At 39.0% G+C, this 22,200-nt stretch overlaps 3 protein-coding genes across 3 annotated transcripts; 1 reads left to right on the top strand and 2 right to left on the bottom strand.

Moving 5' to 3' along the window:
• Positions 1-2,624: 2,624 nt before the first annotated feature.
• On the bottom strand, positions 2,625-3,820 carry LOC145469963 (adenosine receptor A3-like). The gene has a single exon (XM_081453792.1). The coding sequence runs from the start codon at positions 3,639-3,641 to the stop codon at positions 2,652-2,654; it is 990 nt and encodes a 329-aa protein (XP_081309918.1). The 5' UTR covers positions 3,642-3,820; the 3' UTR covers positions 2,625-2,651.
• Positions 3,821-8,159: 4,339 nt separating this feature from the next.
• LOC145469954 (chondroitin sulfate ABC exolyase-like) lies at positions 8,160-12,226 on the bottom strand. The gene is made up of 2 exons (XM_081453780.1): positions 10,093-12,226; positions 8,160-9,623 (listed from the first exon to the last, which is right to left on the bottom strand). Exons 1-2 carry the CDS (start codon positions 12,166-12,168, stop codon positions 8,169-8,171), a joined length of 3,531 nt encoding a protein of 1,176 aa, XP_081309906.1. The 5' UTR covers positions 12,169-12,226; the 3' UTR covers positions 8,160-8,168.
• Positions 12,227-17,789: 5,563 nt separating this feature from the next.
• LOC145469946 (uncharacterized) lies at positions 17,790-19,344 on the top strand. The gene has a single exon (XM_081453768.1). It carries the CDS (start codon positions 17,858-17,860, stop codon positions 18,992-18,994), a length of 1,137 nt encoding a protein of 378 aa, XP_081309894.1. The 5' UTR covers positions 17,790-17,857; the 3' UTR covers positions 18,995-19,344.
• Positions 19,345-22,200: the final 2,856 nt, after the last annotated feature.

Raw genomic sequence — 22,200 nt, 5'->3', positions numbered from 1 at the left:
CTATCTTGCCTGCATTTCTTTCTTTCCGCTCACGAGATTACCGCTCTTATCAAGGATGGCTGTGCTGCTCTTAGGTCTTTCATTGCATAACACTTTCGTCAATCCGTATAATTTTCTCATTTTTTGTTTTCTTGCAGCATCCTCTGCCTCACTTGCGATGCCATCCATCCACTTCCTTTTATCACTCCTTATGCTCTTCATAACTTCTTTACTCTTTTCCTTGTATTCTGTTCTTAGTCGTTTCTTGATCCTCTCTGAACGAGTACTTAGAATCTTCTTGTTTATCTCTTTTCTTTGGTCCACAAGCGCCCATGATTCTTCTGTTATCCATGGCTTTCTTTTCTTCCTAGGACGGCCTAATACTTCATCTGCCGTCTTCGTGTATGCTTCTTCCATTATATGAAACTCCTTTTCTATCTCGTCCTCCTCCTCTCCATCCGGTGACTCCTCTTCCAATGCCTGATATCTATTCTGCAAAGTGATCATAAAGGTTTCCAAAACGTTCTTTTCTTTCAACTTGTTGGTGTCATACCTTGCCCTTATACTTCCCTGTTCTTTGGGTTGTTGTTTTCGTAGTCTTAGCTTCACTTTCGTGCATACAAGATGGTGATCGCTTCCAATGTCTGCTTATCTATAGACTCTGGTGTCAATTACTGAGTTACGAAACTTCTTGTTTATCAGCACATGGTCTATTTGATTTCTCGTTTTTCCATCCGGCGATACCCAGGTGGCTTTGTGAATATCTCTATGTGGAAACCACGTTCCTGTTATTATCAGTTCATTCATATCACAAAATTCGCAAAGTCTTTCTCCATTGTCGTTCATTCTCCCAATGCCTTGTCTACCCATGATTCTCTCATAACCTCGGTTGTCTTCACCGACCTTTGCGTTCATATCACCTGTGACTACCAGCATATCGTGTTCTTTTTTGTTATTCAACACATCCTGTAGTCTCTCGTAGAATTCGTCCTTTACAGATTCTTCTGCATCCTCTATTGGTGCATATACATGTGCAATCTTCATCTTAACATGCTTGGAATAGAACCTGGCTGTAATTATCCTTTCGCTTATTGGTGTCCAATCTATGAGTGATCTTGCTGCGAATCTGGTCATCAGTATTCCTACTCCGCCTCTGTGGTTGTCATCTTCTCTGCCAGAGTATATGATAGTGTCTCCCCCCTCCAGTACTGCTTTTCCTTGTCCTGTCCAATGTGTCTCACTAATTCCCATGATTTCAATACCTCTCTTCTTCATCTCTCTTGATGCCTGTGCTATGTTTCCACTCTGGTATAGCGTTCTCACGTTCCAGTTTCCTATCTTCATGACGTTCTTTGGGTGGACTGGTGATCTCATCTGCCCAAGGGCCTCCGTTTGGCTTTCACCCCCATGCGTCATCGATCCTCTCATGGTGTGAGGAGTGACCACGACGTCCCCCAGATCATTTGAAATTATTCTGCTTCTGGTTTCGGTAATAATATGTTTTTTACAGGAGCGGGTTATCAGCCCGCAGCCCAACCCCCAACCTGGAGGACCAGGGAGCCTCCTCGTCTGACCCCTACCCTTTGACCTGTTCGGCATGGGTGACCCTACCAGGTGCACATGGCACCCGCCGACATAGCTCTAGGGGTCACTGGGGCACGCAAACCACTCCACCACGATCAGGTGATGACTCCATGGAGTGGAGCCATCATGCTGTCTGCATTTTCAAGACCTCGGTCACAGTTTTTCACTATACGGACCTCCCAGCGGGCAAATAACATATATATATTTGCGCGACGGAGTTACTAATTGTTCGACAAGATCTCGATTTACAGGAAATGAGCGCGAAAACTTGTATCGGGAAATGTGATAAAACACCCGCCAAGGGGTATCGGGTACGGTGATTGGTTAATGATGACGTAAGATCAACGGAAGTTCCCGTGGTGACTGGTTGGTGTTATACTGACAACGCATCCTCAAATCAGTATCCCGCAGAGTCAGGAGCTTCTTGTAGAGTAAGGAGTGGACTGTTAAGTTGCCGACTTAATTTGAGATACATAGAAAGTCATAGAACTGTTCTTTTCGATTTCGTTTTTCGTCTAATTTAATAACGTCTGGTAATCAAAGGGTAGGAAATTTATTTGTCTGATAGGGGTAAGGTAAATTTGTCCGCGGATTGTTTTTTATTTCGCTTCGTTCGGCCCATTAGACAAAATTCGTATTATAAGTAAAGGAGACAAATAATGGGAGGGAGGGGGCCGTCAGTAATCGAGTTTATTCACAAGAAACTGACACACGTCGAGTTACAAAGCAGAGAATATACACGAAAGAGTTAGATACTATTTTACACAATAATAATTATAACAAGGAAAAGTAGCCTGGAGTAAACTGGTCGGCGTCAAGTGGTGTGATATTTAAAAGGAGTGGTTTATAAAGGTCTGATTATCCCAATGGGAAACAAGACAAAACAACCTTATTTAACACCTAAAAGAAATACATTTACTTTGGGAGTAAGTCTTCCATGGAGGATTATCTCTTTTATTCTGCATCCTGGCTCTTTTGGCGAACTTAAAAATATGTTGGCCAGAGAAAACGCTGGCGATGGTCTAAGGTCTAAGGTTCTTTTATGTACCCTTACACTTGAACTAAAGCTTACTTTTACACTATATTTTCTAGTTACCATGGCTACCAGCAAGAGATGGTGCTTGATTGGCTTGATTTCTTGCCCTTGTATTAGCCAATGGTGTAACGCCAACTCGTCGGAATGGACGATTGCGACAGATGAGCTCTCGAATAGCTCCACGAAATTCAGGAATTCTTAAAATATACACAAGTGGATTCAGAAAAGAATTAGCGAGGTGCATAAACATGCATATCATAGAAAGACCATTGAAAAGCTTAACATTCGAAAAAACACACTTCATGCAGAGGTTTATAATGCTTAACACAATTGTATAAGGCAACCAGGTAAATGGAAAAATGAAAGAGGCGATAACAAGTGTGATCGCTAGTCGCTTGTTCTTTTCTCTGCTTCTTTCGTGTCCAGATGTGTCGCTTGTTTTTACCTTAAACCAAAGCGTTATGTAAGCTATGATAGTCACTACAATTGGAAAGGAACAAGATGCTAGTATCACTTGAAACATGAAAAGGTGTGGCAATAACCGGAACATGTCAAACAAGGGCAAAGATGCCACTATCAATGCAAGAACCCAAGGTACTGTAACGAAAACAGCGTTTGTTATCGGTGGAATAACTCTGTGACGAAGAGGCCATCCCATGGCAAAGAGTCGTTCGAGTGAGACACTTGCCAAAGTGAATATTGACGCCATCCCTGATAGGAAATCAAAAAACCAGATTGCAGCTCTTGCTCGCAATGTTAACTTGGTAACTCCCAGGGTGATACAGATATATAACGGTACTGATATGGATGCAACCATGAAATCAGCACAAGCCAGTGAGATAAGTAAGTAATGAGGAGGTCGTCTGAGCCTCTTTTGGGTGAAGGCGGCTATGGTCAGTACGTTTGTGACAAGCGCTACTATTCCGATGACTCCGAGTAACACACTCCATGTTATCACGGCCCATGTTTGTGGAGAAGGGAGAAAGTAATATGTTGAAAGATCAATACCTTGGGTATAGGACAGGTTGCTGTTGTTGGACATATTTGCTACCTAAGAGACAAGAAAAAATCCAACTGAGACAAGAGTTGTCAAAAGTTGTCTTTATCAACAACAAAGAATGTTTCAACAAGCCGACAACGAAGTGTTGAATAGAAAATATTCCAACTAACATTCACGTTAAAGAACTAAATCACCAGTCTCTTTGGTGCTTAACTAGCTATTAGAACGTAACTGCATCATTTCCGTCCATCGGTGCTTTCTCTAAACAATATTTTAACATTGGTGTTTTCATATATGCCGATATTTTTCATATTATCTGAATCAAATTTACAAAAAGGACTTTAAGTTTGATCTAAAGGAAACGACTAGATGAAAAAGCGGCAAATTAAATCGGTGGAGTGTTGACTGCGTGAAGTGAATAAAAATTTTGAGGAAAATTTTTTTCCTGAAATTTAGAAAATTCTTGTTTGCAAGTTTTTAACCAATCAAGATTTTAACAATTGGGTCAAATTGGCAATTCAAAATGTTAAAACTAACCGAAATAGGCTGAGCTAGGAATGTTTTAAACTGCCTGAAAATTACCATGCACAGTGATAAAAACAACTCTCTTAATTGATTGCACGCCATGCAGTTATGACAGTTAATTATCTCAGTTCACAAGTCAAATGGAGGCAGGTGTGACATATACTTGTCTATTGCCCCGATAACTAGAAAATTAACCGCGTAGAAACTTGAAATTGAACTCAGAACAATTATGTATGTAGACGAAGCTTTACTGATATTCGCTGTCGGCAGTTAACTATTTCGTACCAATCCTTGCGTATTACTTACTGGAGTTAATGACAACATTTGTTCGTTTTTCTAACGGGTGGATACTCCGGCCGTTAATTAACCAAATTTTGAGAAATTTCGTTTTAGGAAGAACAAAATTTACAGCATCGTTAATACACCAAATTAATACAAATAAGGTCTGCTGTTTGTTAAGAGCGGACAAGATAACTCCAAAATCAATAGAAAAGTTAGAAATTCAATAACAGATAATTTGCATTTAATATATAAACGCTTGATATCGTCCTATTGGAAAAGTAGCGCGGACACCTGAGAAAATAAATGAAAAGTAAAAGAAATATTCCTTTGAGGTTTCTCGATATGAGCAGATCCAAAATTCGGACGCATTTTTTCATTTGCAATCCTGCAAGACGTGAAATGGAAACTGTTCTTGGTAATTAACCGAATCCGACATCGAGAAACTTGTGTAAAAATATCATTCAATTCTTTACAAAAAGCCTCTGTCATTCAAAAGCGCTCCCGGACAATATAGTAGTTAACCCATAGTTTTCCAATCCTTTTCTAATTTTTTTCTTTTTTCACACACACTAGCTGCATACAAAATTACGACCATTCTACACTCTAAAGAGATCCTGTAAGAAAGAAAACTTTGTTCCAGGCTTCGAATTCCATTTTTTGCAGCATGTATGCAAAAAACGTAAGGAACGTCAATAGCAATAGCAATTTCTCTAAAACGCAGAATATCTCTATCACTCATGGACAATTTGAACCTTATTACATCCCAATTTAAGGCGAGAGAACTTCAAGGCTTAAAAATCTTGTTGAAATACTTAGGAGTATTAACTCTTTTCTCTTTTCCAATGTCCCACACCGAAATTAAAAGACTATACAAGTAAAATGATAAAATTGCTATTTAGTTGATGTCTCTGCCCTAAAGAAGAATATATTTTTGAATGGCCCACATCGAAGTTAAAAAACTACAGATAAAATAATAAAATAGCTATTTTTGTTGCCTCTGACACGAAGAAAAATTTAACGTTGTCATGTCTGTATTGTGCATTTTTTTTAAATCCAGTATAACTTACATTGATCTTTTAACAGCGTTTGACAAATACTTACTTTCGCTATCATTCAAGCCTTAGAAGGCCTTACTTCTGGTGGTGCAACTGGTCGCCTGTGGACATCAGTCCATTCCTCACTACAGCTACAAAACGGATGGTGCCAAAGAACAGATGGTTTTTATAATAGCAAAACTTATCGAGCACAGGAAACAACGTCAAAATTACACAACATCTACATTATTAAAAATAAAGCTCCCATTATTAGAGTTTCCTGTGTTTCCTTTACGCTCTCCGTTTTAACGCATCTTAGCAAGAAAACTGGAGATCTTGATGAAAAATAAGAAAATATTTGCTAACATCAAGATGGCAGTTGATGATCCTTTGCGATTCATTTAGGTTTCCAGTCAAACCTGTATGCAATAAGGACCTTTATCTCAGAGTTAAAATCGCACTGGTGGCCTTGTTATTGCTGGTATGAAAATTCTTTAATCTAGTTTTAATTTGGAGAAACGCTCAATTGGCCATTATCAGGCTATCCGCTTAATATGACGAACTTCAGAAGGGGGCGAAATTGTTTTGACTTAAATTGTAAAAAAAAAAAAAAAAGTACAGGGGCTTCTTAACATGCTGTCGTTGTTAAACATAACTGTGTTCCCTTATTATGGTTGCTTGAGCTTATTAGGTTAAGGGATTGGCAATAACGCTAATGGATACCGCAAAATAAAGAGCTTAAAAAGCGCCATGATAAACAAAACGATTTAAGCTGGAAGAAGACAACTCAATAATGAATTACTGACAGTGATAACCAGTGGTCACGTCGAATGAGGACAAAGTAATTAAAACTGAATGTCACTTCGGACACTCACAGTTAGTTTTGAGCATATTGGCAGAATCTGTTCAAATACTGAAAGGTCATACACGCAATAATGTAGGGAATAAAGAGTGAAAAAAATGGCGGACAGCCGCAAATAACACAATGAATTAAGCCTAATAACCACGGAAATATCTCAGATTTTCCGTATCCAACACCAAAAAAATATTTTTAGCTCAGACAAACTTTATTTCCTTTCAACCCCCGAAAGAAAGCAATAATTAGTCAACAGGGAGCCAAAACGGAAGACATGATCAGCATATAACCCCAGCGCCTGCAGAACAGAGTTAACTGGCCCCATATATGCCTTCTCCCCAAGTTATCCCACCTGAGTAAATTATTTTTGTTGGCACGCCTATGAGCGTGCATTACTTATGTTTTTTGGCGTCTTTCCACTAGCTCATTTTTCATCACTTTGCTTCATTGTACTATGCAGGTTTGCAAGACAATACTTTTAACCCTATTATATTTATTACACGAAAACAGTCATACATGTATCAAGTACCCATGCTATTTCCCACAGCTATCCTTAAACAAAATAAAATTAGTACAGTCCTTGTTTAAAAGAGTGCTGCAATTAACGACATCGTTTCATGCTTTTCGTAAATCCTTTAACTACTAACTGCTAGCATCACACAAATAAAACTTATTTACTCAAGATGGTTACATTGTGCCAAGACTAGTAAGGAAAAAGGTCTTGTACTATACTGAAGCAACAAACTTCCATCAGACTCGGCGGGGTATGTGTGTACAGACGTGTGCCCAGAGAAAATGTAATAAGTCAAACTCATTCAATTGCAGTACTGATCACAGAATCTGAGTCTCCATGACCTGACTTTCCGCCGCATTGGTAAATGCAATACCCCAACATGCAGATCGAGATCATAAGTATTTTTTTCCTTTTCCTTTCTCAGTTCATCGAGCGCGAGAGAATCTCGTTTTCGAGTCATCCCTTAAGATCTCGAGTAATAAACTGAAGCTTTCGCTTGTGATATTTCCACTTTCCCATTGATATTTGTAAGCAAATTCCAATCTAATAGCTCTTTTTCATCATAAACTTTGTTACTGAAAGATGCAGGAGGTTGCCGAGTGTCTCATCAACAAACTGTACCTATTTGTCACGGACGAAATTGGCGGAGATGGTCTTATCTGATTCAAGTGAGCACTTGATATCACATATATCAGTATAGCGTGATATTTGAGTTATGTATTTTCCCAGCTTACATAATTTATTAAGGTACGTTATCCGTCTATTTAATTCAGCTAGAAGTCTTTTTGTCATATTTATCATACGGAAAAAGAAGCTACATGGTTGAGCAATTTTAGGCGATGAATGATTGAATGGGACTCTTTAACTTGTATAGAGAGTAGCTGGGTCGTGAATGAGATGTCCAAAAGAAACCATTTAGGTTACGAAGAAGAGCATCAAAATCCAAGAGGGGTAGTTTTTTTTTACCCACATGCCCGCGAGGTATTAGAGCTGGAGGGAGAAATCAATTTTTATGATCAAGAGAGGAGCACAGCAAAGAAACTATCAAACGAGTGCAAGTGAATCGATAACAGTTTTTATTTTTTTCATTAATGATCATACAAACATCGAAAGAAGAAGGATTATATCTGCATTGTAATTTGTATTTGCATTGACATTTTTAGAATTTGTTTTAACTAGTAGTATTCAGTTACCACTCTAAATCAGATCTACGCAATCTGCATTTTTAAGATCATCAGGCACTTTTACACCTTTTTTTTATAGGTTACGTCTTTGTACAGACCAATGTAAATGCATAAATTCATTGATTGATTGATTGATTGAATGATTGAGATTGGTTTTAAGCTGTAGTAGATTACCTACGAGACAATGTTATTATTCTTCTTCTTCAATTTCACTTCAACACTAAAGCCATTTTTGAGATTCAGAAAACGAACGATTTTGCCGTGATCATCGACCTTTACGATGGCGTCGTAGGCATCTGGTTTACCGTGGACTTTAACATCGTTAGTTGTCGTTTCCACTGTTTTCTTAAGCGTCACGTCTATTTCTCTTTCTTGACTGGATGACTGGTAAAGCAACTCTACTCCCACGTCATTGGAACCATGTAGAGGACCTGATTTCGTGTTGAGATTCAAGTCTGGCGAGCAAATACTGAGGTATATGGCGTCCTCAGTTTCCTCGGCCATGACAAGACAATTATCTTCATTTACTGCTTCTACTGGGCCATCCAGTGGAAGTGACTTTGCTGCTGCAAACATCACATAACCTGTGAGAGGAAAGTTGAGGTCTGACCCTGCCAGCTGCTTTGAAGGAAGAAACTGGACCACATGGGCAGTCGAATCTCTCTTCAAGACTTTGTAAATTTCACTACCCACGGTTTCTTGGGCCGTTGATATGTCATCTGCCAGTTGTGAATCATTCGACATGGTCGGTATTAAGACAGCATATTCGTAGTCTGGATGTGACTTGTCATGTTCAAACCACGCCGTACCATAATGCCCAGATGTTTTACGTTTCCCATTATCTGTCTTAGAGATCTGGTTTTCAACATGAACTTTTAACATTGATCTGCTGGATTTTGGTATGTAGTAATGGTTTCCTTTGGCATCAGTGAGAGTTGTATGATTTCTGTCTAACAACGACGGTGTCATGGCGGAGAATGTTGGTGAGTACCTTCTGGGAACCCCATCAACCTTAATAAGTGAGGAATTTACTCCATCGACAAGCTTGTCTTGGAAAAGGGTTGTTTGAACAACATTCCCCTTAGTCTCTTCTGCGAGAATGTTACTACCTAAACACACCAGCAAGTTTTCAAAGAAGAAAACTGACTTCTTAAACTCGAATATTATCTTTTTTCTCCAGTCTTTCAATCCATACTGCGGTTGTCTAAAGTCCATGCCAAACAAGCCATTTTCCAAGTCTCTGGAACCCTTAAACGTGAGTCCTCCGGCTAGAGGCCGTGGGTTGTAGAACCTTCCTTTTCCTCCCATGTCTAAGTCATCTAGAATTTTAGTCGCCATCGCAATGGTCGTTGCCCCAGGGACTTTGGCCCAATCCCATCCATGTTTAACGTCATGCACCTCAAGATCTCTTTCACTGTTTGCAACCAGGAGCGCACCATGACTGGCGAATAATCCGTAAATATTTTCGCGGGATGAACTTTCATAGTCCCAGAGGAAACGGTTAAAGCCTTTGACCGTTACAGCCCAGTCCTCTCGTCGATGGACGGATAAAGCGGCAAAATTCTTGGACCAGTGCCCTTCAGGGGATTTTTCAGCAGATATGCCTAGAGACGCAGCAGTGGAGTTTACCTACCAATATAACAAAAAACGTTTCATAAGATTCCAGAAACCTTTGTCCCATAATTTTCGATGATGCTACTGATGCGGGATATCCGAATATCATGTTGATAAAGAAATCTGTTACAATTATAGCGCTATAGAAACGTAATTATTATTATTATTATTATTATTATTATTATTACTATTATCCACAAAGGATGGGAGCAAACAACCTTTGTATAGAGGCAGCCCATACTCAATTTGAAATGTTTCCAAATTGTATTGAAATCATACTTTTGTGTTAACGTTTTCCTTTGCCTGACAAATGCTCGGTGGTATAACTGAGTAGTTTGTAAGGATAATATACTTTGTTGGAAAGTTAGATCGAGGTACATTCTTTCTTCAAGCCCTATACTATAACTTGATAGCCAAGGATGAACGCTACAACTGCTGAGAGAATTAGCTCAATTCAAATAAGAAAGAATGATAATGTACTCACTTTCTCCATAATGTCCAGAGATCCCAAACTGTTTGGATAGTACTTGCCCTTATCTGATTGTCCATCTTCTAAATAGTCGTTAATAGAAGAGTCGTTATATAACCGCAAAAACATTTGCGGCTCTTTCACATCGATCACTTCTATCCCTTTTGGTATCGTGGAAGGTAAACTTGAAGGATGGGAAACAGCGATGTAAGCATAGCCTGGTAATACAGCCTTGATGAGTGCATGGTTAAAGTAATGTGGAAAACGTCCATTGACACTGTTTGGAGTTGAATACTTGAGAGCTATAAGACGCAAAGTCTCCAGTCCTCTTCTGATGTTGTTGATTGATGACTGTGATAAAGCAAATTCAGTTCCTCCAAGAAGGTATTGAATCATTGCTGCCTCGTGTAAGGCTTGCGGAACATAAGCTGAGGCATAAAACGCTTTATGGTGAAATCCTGTGAAGTCAGGCTTTAAGACTCCTCCAAGACCTTCATTCACAGTCAAAGCATTCTCTATCCACTTTACTAAAGCGTCCATGTCACGGATTTTAGCTTTTACTTCATCTTCGTCATCACTTGGCATAACCAGCACAGTCATCAGTCTGTACAGCGGCAGTTGAATCATGCGGTCTGCAGTGGTTCCCTTGAATTCGAATGTCGGCGATTGATAAATTTCTCCAAATTCGTTATACCATTTGGCTGTGTTTATCAGATCCAGCAATTTGCTTTTGTTGGAAGGAACTCTCAGAGAGTCACTAATAAGAAACAGAGCGTGCATGAATCCAGTGTCGTCCCTGTTCATTTCATGATCAAGTGATCCGAGGCCACTGCCATCTGCAAATCCTTGTTGCTTTACATATTCCAGGAGATTGGTTATCTTGCTTAGTCGATCAAGGTTTAACGTGTTTATTGCAGTCTCAACTTGACTTAGCGTCCACGTTTTCGAGTTGGGCAGGTACCTTTTAAATATCGTTTGCATGTTTTTATCTTCACCTGCGATAACAATGTGCGCATCTTTCATCCTATCCGGGTCCCCAGAGTTAAGCTCGGCTAGTTGGCCTGAAGCAGCATCCGCTACTTCATTTGCACGCGATCTTAGATAATATTCCAACGCCAGCGGTAGAAGAATAGTTTCCATAATAAAACCATACTTTCTCGTCTTATCCGTTTTGCTATATTCCCCATATCTGCAGTTTCTGCAAAACAAAGGTGGTCCAACGATTTTTCCTCCGTCAAAAATTAAGTTGTCGTATTCTTTATGCGCCTTATTAACACTGCTTAAAAGGGAATTCCACCTTTTCTTCAGGAAGCTTCCTTTTGAGAAGCTTGAAGTTGTTTTAGTCTCGTCGCAATACCAGTTTCTGAGTCGGCTTTCGATATGTTCCAAGCTCTTCTTCTTTATTTCGTCAACTGCCAAGGGTGACGAAGGAATTGGTTCTTTACTCCACTTTTGAGTTCGCTGAAAAGTATTACTCGCGTCATACACTGCCAAGCCAAGTGGACTGATTGGAGGAACTACTTTGTCACGTGACTGTTTAGCAAAGCTTTTCTGAAACTCGAGCAAGTCTATGTAGATGGTGTCGGCGTCGCTTAGTACAAAATTTACTTTGTCGATAACGGTGCTTTTTGTTACACTCCTACGTGACACCTTGCATTCTGAAAATTTCACCCAAATTCCTCGCCATCCTTGAAAAGTAAGATTGGCTTTGAACCTACCGACGATTTTGGACGAATGTTCGTACTCCACTTGTAACGTTTTTCCAGGAGAACTTTCCCTCTTGTAGATCCAGACTTTTACGCCGCCGCGTTTAAGCCAGTCGTTAGGAATCGTGAATGTTGAAGCCTGTAACTGCAGCTTTGACACATTGTCCGCTTTCCACATGAGCGAATTCTGCCCGTGCTTTACAGTTTCGATGTCAGTGGACTGGTCCACGGTTCCCGGTGACTTTGGAATTGGGTGAAAGCAGCTTTTCTGGTTTGGATCCTCAAAGTCATAAAGAGTACTATGAAGACACGAAGAATTGCCTACCAGGTGGAAAAAAGCAGATACAAAGTTAAATACCTTGGATCTCACAACAAAATTGTTCATTGTGGGACACAAAACATTCCAGAATTAACTTTAAGATGCCACCGTATTTCCCTTGGGAGTTACTAACTTGGTACCCCCTATATACTTTCAAATTTGTTCTACGGGTCTGCATCAATTTTTAAACCGCTGGGCCAGTGAATTTATCTTGTGTTGTTAGCACCTAAGGGTCCAAATTGATTTGTGTTGATTGCAGTCTTTTCGTGCGTAACGAGCATCTCGTTAATCATATTTTCATATAGCACGATAGAAAACGAGAAAAATAATTGTACCTAAAAAGAGGGTATGTAGGTTTTTTACTGCGCTGTCTAATTGTCCATAGTGGGAAGAATAATATGATATTTGTAATAACATTTATAACCTCCTTACTTAGTGACGAATTAATTCAACATTTTCCAAAGATTCAAGCAAGGTTCTGCCTGCTTTTTAACAGAACAACTTTCCTCTTTAGATTGGGGGTTCGCTTTTCCCCCGGGGGAGGTACTTTGGGAATTTCTGGGTGGGGATGTGCCGCTGGAACCCTGGAACCCTTAGCCTATACCAGAGCTAGTTCAGCTGAATTTTGCTGCTACCCTATACTAGAGTAAACTCCCCAAATCCCCCCCCCCCCCGCCTCATCTATCGACACTGTTGAGGCTGATTTGCGTAAACTTAAACTTGCTGATTTGATTTTTTTTTATATTTTTGAGTAGCAATTCCTGGTTTCCTTAGTCTAGATAAAATCTTCAACCAACTAGTCAGTTTTGTGAAAAATTATACCCTATTCTAGAGCCAAACGCTCTGATTGATATACCCTATCTTAGAGTAAACTGCTTGAAAACCATACCCTTCACAGCGGCACATACCTATATAGCCCATATATGGCAGTGCCCCCCCCCCCGGGGCTTTTCCTTCGTTGGTTTACTATAATATGGGTAAAACCATGTACATGACATTGTTTTTGAGCAACTGGCTAGCCGTGAAATGCCAGAATTACAGCAAAATCATAACATAATTTTGTCGCATGTATTGAAAACTGCCTTCACCGAGATATGGCTCGAAGCCTGACGAAGCTGACGAAGATTTATACCAAGTTGGTTGGTTAATGTAACTGTTTTCAGTCACTTTGGATTATACTATGGATAATGGACTTTTACGAGGAAGCTATTTAACCAGCCTAGTTGATGTGTTTCTTTTTCTTTGCTACATTGTGCTGAGTACTTTTCTACGTATCTCTTACTCTAAGAGTTGAATAAGATGACATACCTGAAGTAGGTATTGGTCCACAGCTCCACAACAGCAAAAAGATTTGTTGTAGAACAAGGAAGGTAAGCATTTTATCTCTTCCTTTCTCCTGCACTAATGAAGCAGAAACAAAACAGAATCAACTGTTGGTTAGTATAACCTTTGTAGGTAAGTCATACTACTATACTAAATTGTAATAATTTTTTTCCAAAGGGTTCTAGGTGTGAGCAAGAGAAATTCTTTCAATTACTAGCTGATTTTTACAAAGATCGGTAGCCTTACCAAATTATTAATAAAGCGCTAGTAAAATTACATTAGTCTAAAAAGCTTCCCGAAAATAGTTTTAAAATAACTTTGTAATAATTGGTCTCATCGGATTGGTCTGAAATAGGGTACAACAACGAAGAGATAGTCAACGAGCAGCGAGGCCAAAGCACCGAATAAAAAAAACACAACTTGAAAAAAAAAAAATTAAAAAGGAACACAAAGTTTTTGAATACTTTAAAACTGTTATGAGATTGCATGTTTCTTGTCTTATTGTAACTATTCTTAATACCTACCTTGAGGCCTGCTCTAAATGTATTCTGTTCAAGACCAAGTCTGTAGCAAGATTTAAGATCAGTTGGTTGTCACATCAGTTTATCTACGTTTGACTTTATTTCTGTGAAAATGATAAAATATGAATAAGACCTCCTCTTGAATTGGAAGACCTGCTCTAGCAAGGGTAAATACAACCCACTTACTTGGTTTTGAAACTGAATTTTACCAGCTTGTCAATTATTGTCAATTATCAGCGAGTTAAATATGAAGACCTCTCAGGAGTTTTTAAGAACAAAGGAACATGGGCGTTTTATCAAGGAAACAAAAGATTTCTTTCGGATTACTTTCAGGGAACAATGGAAATCTCTACTATTATAGAGAACTCAGCAACAAAATTTTAGGGAACAACTGAATACTCTACGGGAACCAAAAAGGTAAATAAAATACTATTAAGAGGGCCAGGAAACATGTACCCCACACTCCGCGCATTTGCTAGCGCTTTGGTTAAGTAAGTATACTGTTTTCATATTGCGGAACCGCATAGAGACACTGCCAGGTCAAACCAATCAAGTTTGAACTTCTTTATTTTTACGAACACACTGACAATCACCAGTCATCACCGGTTTACATGCCTTCAATTCATACACTAAGCATGGCTTGTAAATTTATGTCATTGACCTTTGACCTATTTCCCGCGAAAAATCTTTAAATGCTCTGATCTGCCGAGGACTAAGAAACCAAGAAGAAACAATATTTAGACAAGAGACAGCAATGACAATTTCAAAAATTAAGTTAAAAAATACTGGGAATACCCCGATCGTAGCAAATGAACTTAGCCACTCCAGTGAATTGACAATTCTCAGATTGACAAAATAGCTTTTTTGGGAAGAGGGTCATAAGATTTCGACAAAAGAAATTCATTGTACCTTTCAAAAGATAGTTTCGACCCAACTTTTAAGAGCACTTGTCCATAAAAACCAAACATTGAGTGGCAAACTTGAACATTTCGAAATCGCTCAAACTCTGGCTATTAGTAGTCCATATTGAACTATTCATTGCTAAGTGGTTCATTTGCCAAATGGATTTTTATTTTGGCAGAAAATGGCGATACTAGATTTCAGGGCCAATATGAAAAATTTAGGCTTGAAAATTAGCCATTTTGAAGAAAACTGCATAAAGGCAGAAGATATCCACATGCAATCAGCTTATGCTACAACTTTTCCAGTTTTACATTGTAATTTATATAACATTTGAAAAAATTCTGACATTGTGCGAAACCTGGAAGAAACCTCCATGTTTCTCTATGGAAATCACTATCACTATCTACCTTTATCACGAATTAAACGAAATTTAGAGATGAAACCCCTTTAGGGATGGGCTTTTAAAAGCTATGATTTTTGTTCTGGGGAAATTAGGCCGTGGCCTATGAGAGAGTGCTTAAAATTGCACATATTCTCGAAATCAAACAGATTGCGTGAGCGATCGTAACAGACAGATATGAAATGGTTCCCGGGATCCCACCATAAATGATTCCCGCACCGGAAATGGTTGCCTCGCCATAAATGATGGAAATATTTGGACTCAGGAATTTGGATGGATTTAAAATTTAAATAACTGATTTTTTTTTTTCTCACTGTGAAGCTCAGAAAACCGTGAACACTGATTTGATTCTGACAGTTCAATAGTGTGCTGACCAAGTACAATAAAGTTCAGGACACAGGAGGAAACCTCAAAACCACAAACTAATTACCGTTGCTGTTTGCGGTCGGTTTACTTTTCTCACTGGCTATTTCCTTGCTATACCATATCATTCCATAAAAATGTCTGGCTTTCATGTTAGTTTCCCAGTAATAATGCAATATTTTGATACAACATTTACTATATGTAACGCAAGCAAAATTTGAACGATTTGAATGCACATCTCATAACTTTAAAAATGTTATCCAGCGTCCAGCTAGGTCTTTCCGTGGATGTTTTTATTGGGTCACTGGAGATGTATTCTACCACAGGATGCTCACTATATCCTCGAATTTGGAGACTACTGCGAACTTCCAAGAAAGTTGACTGCATTTTCGCGTATCCGTCGACTTTTCATGGAGTCCACGCCATTCCTAGTAATTTTCGGTATCATTTACAGGAATGAAAGCATTTTTTGGAAAGCATTTTCAAATCGCTGGGCAGGAAAATTATCCTCTATGTGCTTATCCGAAGTTTACTTCGAAAATAAGTCTTTTCATTTCTCTGCATGACGGATTCACGTGAGGCGCAATGGCTGCCAAGTCAAATTTCGCCAATACAAATCCTGCACAGAAAAAACTGATGACTGAACAAAAATCGTGCATGGGAAGCCATGGGGAAAATATCGAGCAAGTTCTAATTACTATCATTTTTTCTGATTCTTGATGTTACAAAATTATTGCACAAGCTATTGCCCACCGAAAAACAAAAATCATGCACAACCTGACGGTGAGAACAACATTTCATACCCCCCAAAATTTGCCCAACCTCCCCTCAAAAGAAGGATCCTTCCCTAAACCAAACCCCTAATGTTATACGTCATTTAAATCGAACAATCACGTGTCTTTCCTAGAATAGCCTCGCAGTATGACCACGCGCTAAAACTAGATTGAAAAGATTATCATCGGAAGAGGCCCATGTTTGGGGGATGTGTTCTCTTAGATCATCATCTCTTGCTTCAATCTTTTATATTCTCCAGGCCAATTTGCAGTGATTTTATTCAGTGAAACAAACAATGTTTGTGTGTGCGTTCTCGCTATTTTTGAATCTGTGTTTTCGATTATCTCCTCAAATTCCCTTAATCCCACTTTGGTCAGCGGAAAAATGTCATTTAGTGGCACTCCCGGGGTGGCAATGAGTGGCTGACAGATAATAGTCCCTTAAGAGAGTCAGATTTGATTTTATTTTTATCAAAGGGTACTGACCAAAAGTATAACGTGATACTGCCATTTCTGAAGGGAAATTGTTCTCGTCCTTTTTCTTGGTTGTGTGGGTGTGGTCGTTTAATGATAAGCCCTCTGGACTACGGATCAAGTGGTCCTGGTTCGAGCCTTGGCAGGGGACATTATGTTGTATTCTTGGGAAAGATACTTTACTCCCACTGGGCCTCTCTCCACCCAGGTGTGTAAAAGGATGCGACAGTCTGTTAGCTATTTTATAAACACTTTACTCGAACCCATTACTAGTGCAACCAAAACTTTGAGAACTCAACACAATTGCAAGGTTGGTCCTAGTGAGAATTTTCCGTGAGGGTACAAAAACGCGAAATTCATTGATCCGTCGTTGAAAACTGGTCAAAAAATAACCTGTACCAAGCTGTCACATTTTTCTCAGCAGGAATTGATATGTACCTGTTTCATTTTCAACGGAAGAAATCTGCTGGCAATAAAAAAAGCCAGGGAAACTGCCAGAGAAAAATCTGAAAAAGATATATAATTTATTATGTTGATGTTTACTGAGTTTTTTCACACCGTCACATAGGGAACGCCGCAGAGGCATGGAGCGGAGCATAACGTGAGACAAAATAGCAACCTAGGTAAACGCTATTGACTCTCAAATGCGTGAATTGTCAGATTGCCTCAAAAAAGATTTGTGTAAGAATTTAAGATAGTTTAAACATAAAGCCATAAGCCTAAACGATAACTATTATCTGATGATCAGAATAGTGATTCCATTAGTTGATCCTATACCAAACTATTTTCTTGAACTGTTGAACTGAAGACATAGTGCCGGTACGTACTGTTACAGTGGAACTCTGCGTTACGGCCATCCCGTTATTACGATCGTTTAAATTACATTTGTTTGGAAGTTCAGCTAAACTGGCTTGTAAATTGTGGTTTGTTTGATAAGCTTATTACCTCTTAGAACTGATCCATGATGTATTTGAATCGTCAGATCGTCACCCCACGAGATGCCAAGGACATCAAAAGGCGGTCCTTTAGCATCCAAACCTTATTACGTTTCCACGGCGGTCTTGTTGGCCAGAAACACTGTCATCATTTTAGCCATAGCACTGTTCTACGTCAATTTGGTTGTGGCAGATGAATCAAAACCAATTCCGCCAGGACGGTACCAAAAGCTGGTAGGTCCGGGCTTTGCCACAAACTGGTTCAAGACAAAGGGGCCCATGAAGAAATATTCCGAACAAAACATTAAAAACGTCAGTGATAAAGGATTTAAGAACTTAAGGCTGCGATGCAGGGCAGATTTCTACTCATACGATTACACAGCCACAAACTTTACTTGGTTTCTTGGAAATTTGACCACCGTTGTTGATCACTGCTTAAAGCACAAGGTCATCCCAATTGTGTCGTGGATTCACCACCACGCCGAGGCCTATGCTACAGAAGAGGACCATGATGCTTATGTGGCTTGGTGGACAGCAGTGGCGCAGCAATTGAAAGACAAGCATTTCAAATTGAGTTTCAATCTTTTTACAGAATTAGGAATAGACGAATGTGGGACAAACTGCGACGAAAGTCTTCGCAAAAGAATTGATAAATACAACAACTGGACCGCAGATGTGGTGGCAGCGATTCGTGGAACAGGTGGCAACAACGGTCAGCGGATACTGATTCTCGGATCGCCAGGAAAGACTGCGAAGGACCTGGAAAACATCGAAAGCACAATTTATAGCAATGATTCATATATGATGGCGGAGTGGCACATTTATGCCTCAGGGCCGAACAAAAAGAAAGATGGGCAGAAATACTGGAAGGGAAACGGTACCACCAAAGGCCAAGAAAATGTCAAAAATGCGATCTATGAGGCAACTAATTTCACGGAGAAATTCAAACTGCGGACATACCTTGGTGCCTGGATGCCTCAAGACAACAAAGATGGAGACTTGAATGAAGATGAAGTGATAAGCTTTGCACGCTTTTTTGTGAGTGAGCTTCGCAGTGTAAACATACCATGGTCGTTATACGTTTTGGATCGCTACTACGATACCAAAAAGAAGACATGGCTGACAGAGAAACAGAATATCCGGGGGCGAAACCTTAACATGTCACGGGTGTTGGACAATATCCGCGAAGTAATGCCCTAAAGGGTAACGTTGAACACTATTGTTGTTTTATCAGTTCTCAAGACAAGGTCAGTGTAGACCTTCCTCAAGAACAACAATTAATATAATAACACTGATAGTCCTTACAGGCAGGTATCAGAGGTATGTTTTGAACATGTAAAAGGGGTAGAGCAGGAAAATGCTGAAAGGGATATAACCAATAAGTTATGGTAAGTTGAAAAAACAAAACATAAAGTGAATCGAATAAAACATATAAAACTGATATGACTAAAAAACTTTCGTTAAATTTGAGGACCCACTTTTGCGAAGCAATGACAATCCATTTGCCTGGTTTGAAATTAGAGTCTTAACAAACTTATTGTGAGTCTGGTGATTCCTCAAGTAAATGTCGTCGCATGTATCATTCATTCTGTCAAAAGCCACAGCCGTTAATTGGTTACTCAGAGGTCGTCTTATTGCTTTCCCTGAAGTGGCTGAATTGTAAAGCAACTCTTCATCCACGTCAACCGAGTTTGTAGGATCGATGCATGCATGGTTCAAGGTTAGGTCGGGATAGGTAATACCAAGGTAGATAAATTGAACTGTTTCCTCGGTCACCTCAGTACCTGTAAACACGACATAATTTGCGGTTCGGTGACTTTCGAACTTGGGCGATGCTCGCTGTATCAACATTATGCAGAACTTTGTAAACTTCATTGCAAAGCTCTACTATCTTAAATATTTCAATGCAATGACTGAACACGAACAAGAGAAAAACGATAGTTTTTTCTTACAATAGATGCATTCTTCTACGGTTTATCCTGCAATTTTGGCTAAGGGGCTTGAAACGGTACATTTACTGTAAATGCTTGAGGTTCGGTGACAGATAATTCGATCAAAATTTACGTTTAAAATTAAATAGAAGGCAGAGTTAATGAGCAAAAGATCTTTCCCATCGAATTAAAAGGATATAACTCTGGAATCCTATTTACAATTTTCAATATCTATGTAGAGAGAGGAATTTTTTGCGCGGTTTCTTTTTAAGGTGAAAGAGAAAATGTAGTATATTCTTTGCTATGAATGTGTCGTGAGTTTGTGAAAAATGATGGGAAAATTAAATCTAATTAATGCATTTGAATTTGATTTTGTTTGAAAAAATTGTCCAGAGGAAATAACATCTTCGAAACCTTTAGACTAAATGTAATTCAAAACTTGACTTATGTCACTTATTGTTTTACCTCGTGATTAGAGCTAAAACCTTTACTTTTCATTAATTAGAACCCGCCTCTACTGGTTGAATAGGGGCGAAGGGACTTATTCGAAGCGACTTATTCGAAGCTTTTAAAAAATAGATTTGTTTTTTGCATATAGATCTCGAGACCGTTCGACGTAGGCATATGAACGGTTAAAAAAGAAAAAACAAAGAAAACTGGTGAGACAATCTCAGATAGTGCAGAGTGTAATGTATGGCTGTGACGCAGTACTCATAACACAGTTCCTACACAACCCCTGGCGTTCACTCCTGGTTTGTATTGACCTTACTAGTCAGCTAGGGATTTTTGTTTCATGTATGTATTTTTATTCACAGTCCAAGTATAACTAACAATTAATTACCCTTTGTCAAGACAGCTCTTGAATTTTACTGTGGTGTTTTACCCCGATTTTTGCGCATTTTAAGTAGCAAACGTGACTATGTTACTTTTTACGCCAACGTTTGTAGCTTGATACTTTTGTTTTCCTCGCAAAGGAATTTAACATGAAACTCTTGTTTTCTCGAAAACACTTGGAAGAAGTTCCCGTGTTTTTTTATTCACAGCTGGAGATAAATGGAAGAAAGTTGAGTGTCTGCCAGATGAAGAAATCGAAGAGGAAAGATTTGTTTTACTTATTTAACACGCAAATTTTCTTTTCACTGATAAACAAGAACTAATCTAATTATCAAATTGTCACGGCTCATCACGTTCTGTTGCCACCTTTCGCGATAACAATAAAATCACTTATAAATTTAATACACACTGATATCGATTAATACAACTGAGCAGCGATTCAACTCGAGAAGTAGCGCTACTTGACCGAGATTAAATCCTTCATTTTTGAACGAGTCCCCTCAAAGACTAATGACATTAATTTACGCTTTCAGTATAGGTACCACGAAGTCTGCAGCAATATTTGACTAGTTTCAGTTTTTTTTGTACAATTTTTAATGCCATCGGGAAAGTTTCGGCTACGGTTATGAACTTTTTGGTCTCTTTGATAGAGACAGTTAAAGGATGAACTAAACGTACTAGCGTAGTTTGGAAACAACAGATGATATTTCTTGAACCAAGTTAGGCGTAATTCCAAAAGATATGCAGTCACAGTAGCTCTCTTGTATTATGCTAACGACGCTAGAACGCATGCGTATGACATGTTAGGGTTCTACCACAAGGTAAAGCACTCAGCGTTAGCGTGTGATCTTGTATGAATGTATCTTCCACGTAATATGTAGTTGACACTAACGCATATTAATCTGCACATGCGTTTAGACCGGACTAGAAGCTTCTTTCTCTAAAATTCCTAAGGTGCCACGTTATAGTAATCACGTTTTTCTAAGATCCTGATCATATAAGAATCCACTACAAACTGCTGACTCACACCTGAAAACCACATGAATTGGGTAAGTAGTTGGAGGTTTGTCCTACACCTTATTTCTTGTCAGTTGCTTTGTCTTAATGATTTAACACAAATCTTTTGATAGAGACCATCCAATGATATAACAATATAACCAGCTACCGATTAGTTCATGAGATTTGCCCATAATGGCCAAGTTTAACAAGAAAAGTCTGTACAGTCTGTATAAAATCTTCGTTTTCTGCCAAATCCTTATCTACCGCCTTATTTTCTCCCAAGAAAAGGAGCCAATACTTACGTAATTTCTCTTCTAAAAGTCCATTATTTTTCCGAATTAGACTTTTCATAGAAGAGAAAAAAGCTTGACGTCGATACCGAGATATCGATATCCTAACAAGTCTCTTTCTTGGCAGGATTGTTGCTATTGTGGTGCTCAGTCACAAACATGATAACCAGTGACACTTCTGAGCAAATTTGGCATTGGTTTCTAAATAATATATGCCACATATTGCGATTTCGAATCATTATTTTGAAATTGCGATAAATAAGTTATAGAAGAATTATAGTAACCTTCTGTCTAACCGAAAAGGTAGATACATTTGCCACAGGAGAACATTTTCACTGTCTATACGCACGGG

Source organism: Orbicella franksi, chromosome 2 (assembly GCF_964199315.1).
Source record: "Orbicella franksi chromosome 2, jaOrbFran1.1, whole genome shotgun sequence".
Taxonomy (NCBI): domain Eukaryota; kingdom Metazoa; phylum Cnidaria; class Anthozoa; order Scleractinia; family Merulinidae; genus Orbicella; species Orbicella franksi.
The sequence above is the reverse complement of the archived record's forward strand: the minus strand, read 5'-3'. Positions and strand labels throughout refer to the sequence as shown.

Coding starts and splice junctions, on each gene's coding strand:
- LOC145469963 (XM_081453792.1), bottom strand. CDS start 3,641: ATGTCCAACAACAGCAACCTGTCCTATACCCAAGGTATTGATCTTTCA.
- LOC145469954 (XM_081453780.1), bottom strand. CDS start 12,168: ATGAACAATTTTGTTGTGAGATCCAAGGTATTTAACTTTGTATCTGCT. Junction 9,624..10,092: donor CTCTGGACATTATGGAGAAA/GTGAGTACATTA, acceptor TTATATTGGTAG/GTAAACTCCACTGCTGCGTC.
- LOC145469946 (XM_081453768.1), top strand. CDS start 17,858: ATGCCAAGGACATCAAAAGGCGGTCCTTTAGCATCCAAACCTTATTAC.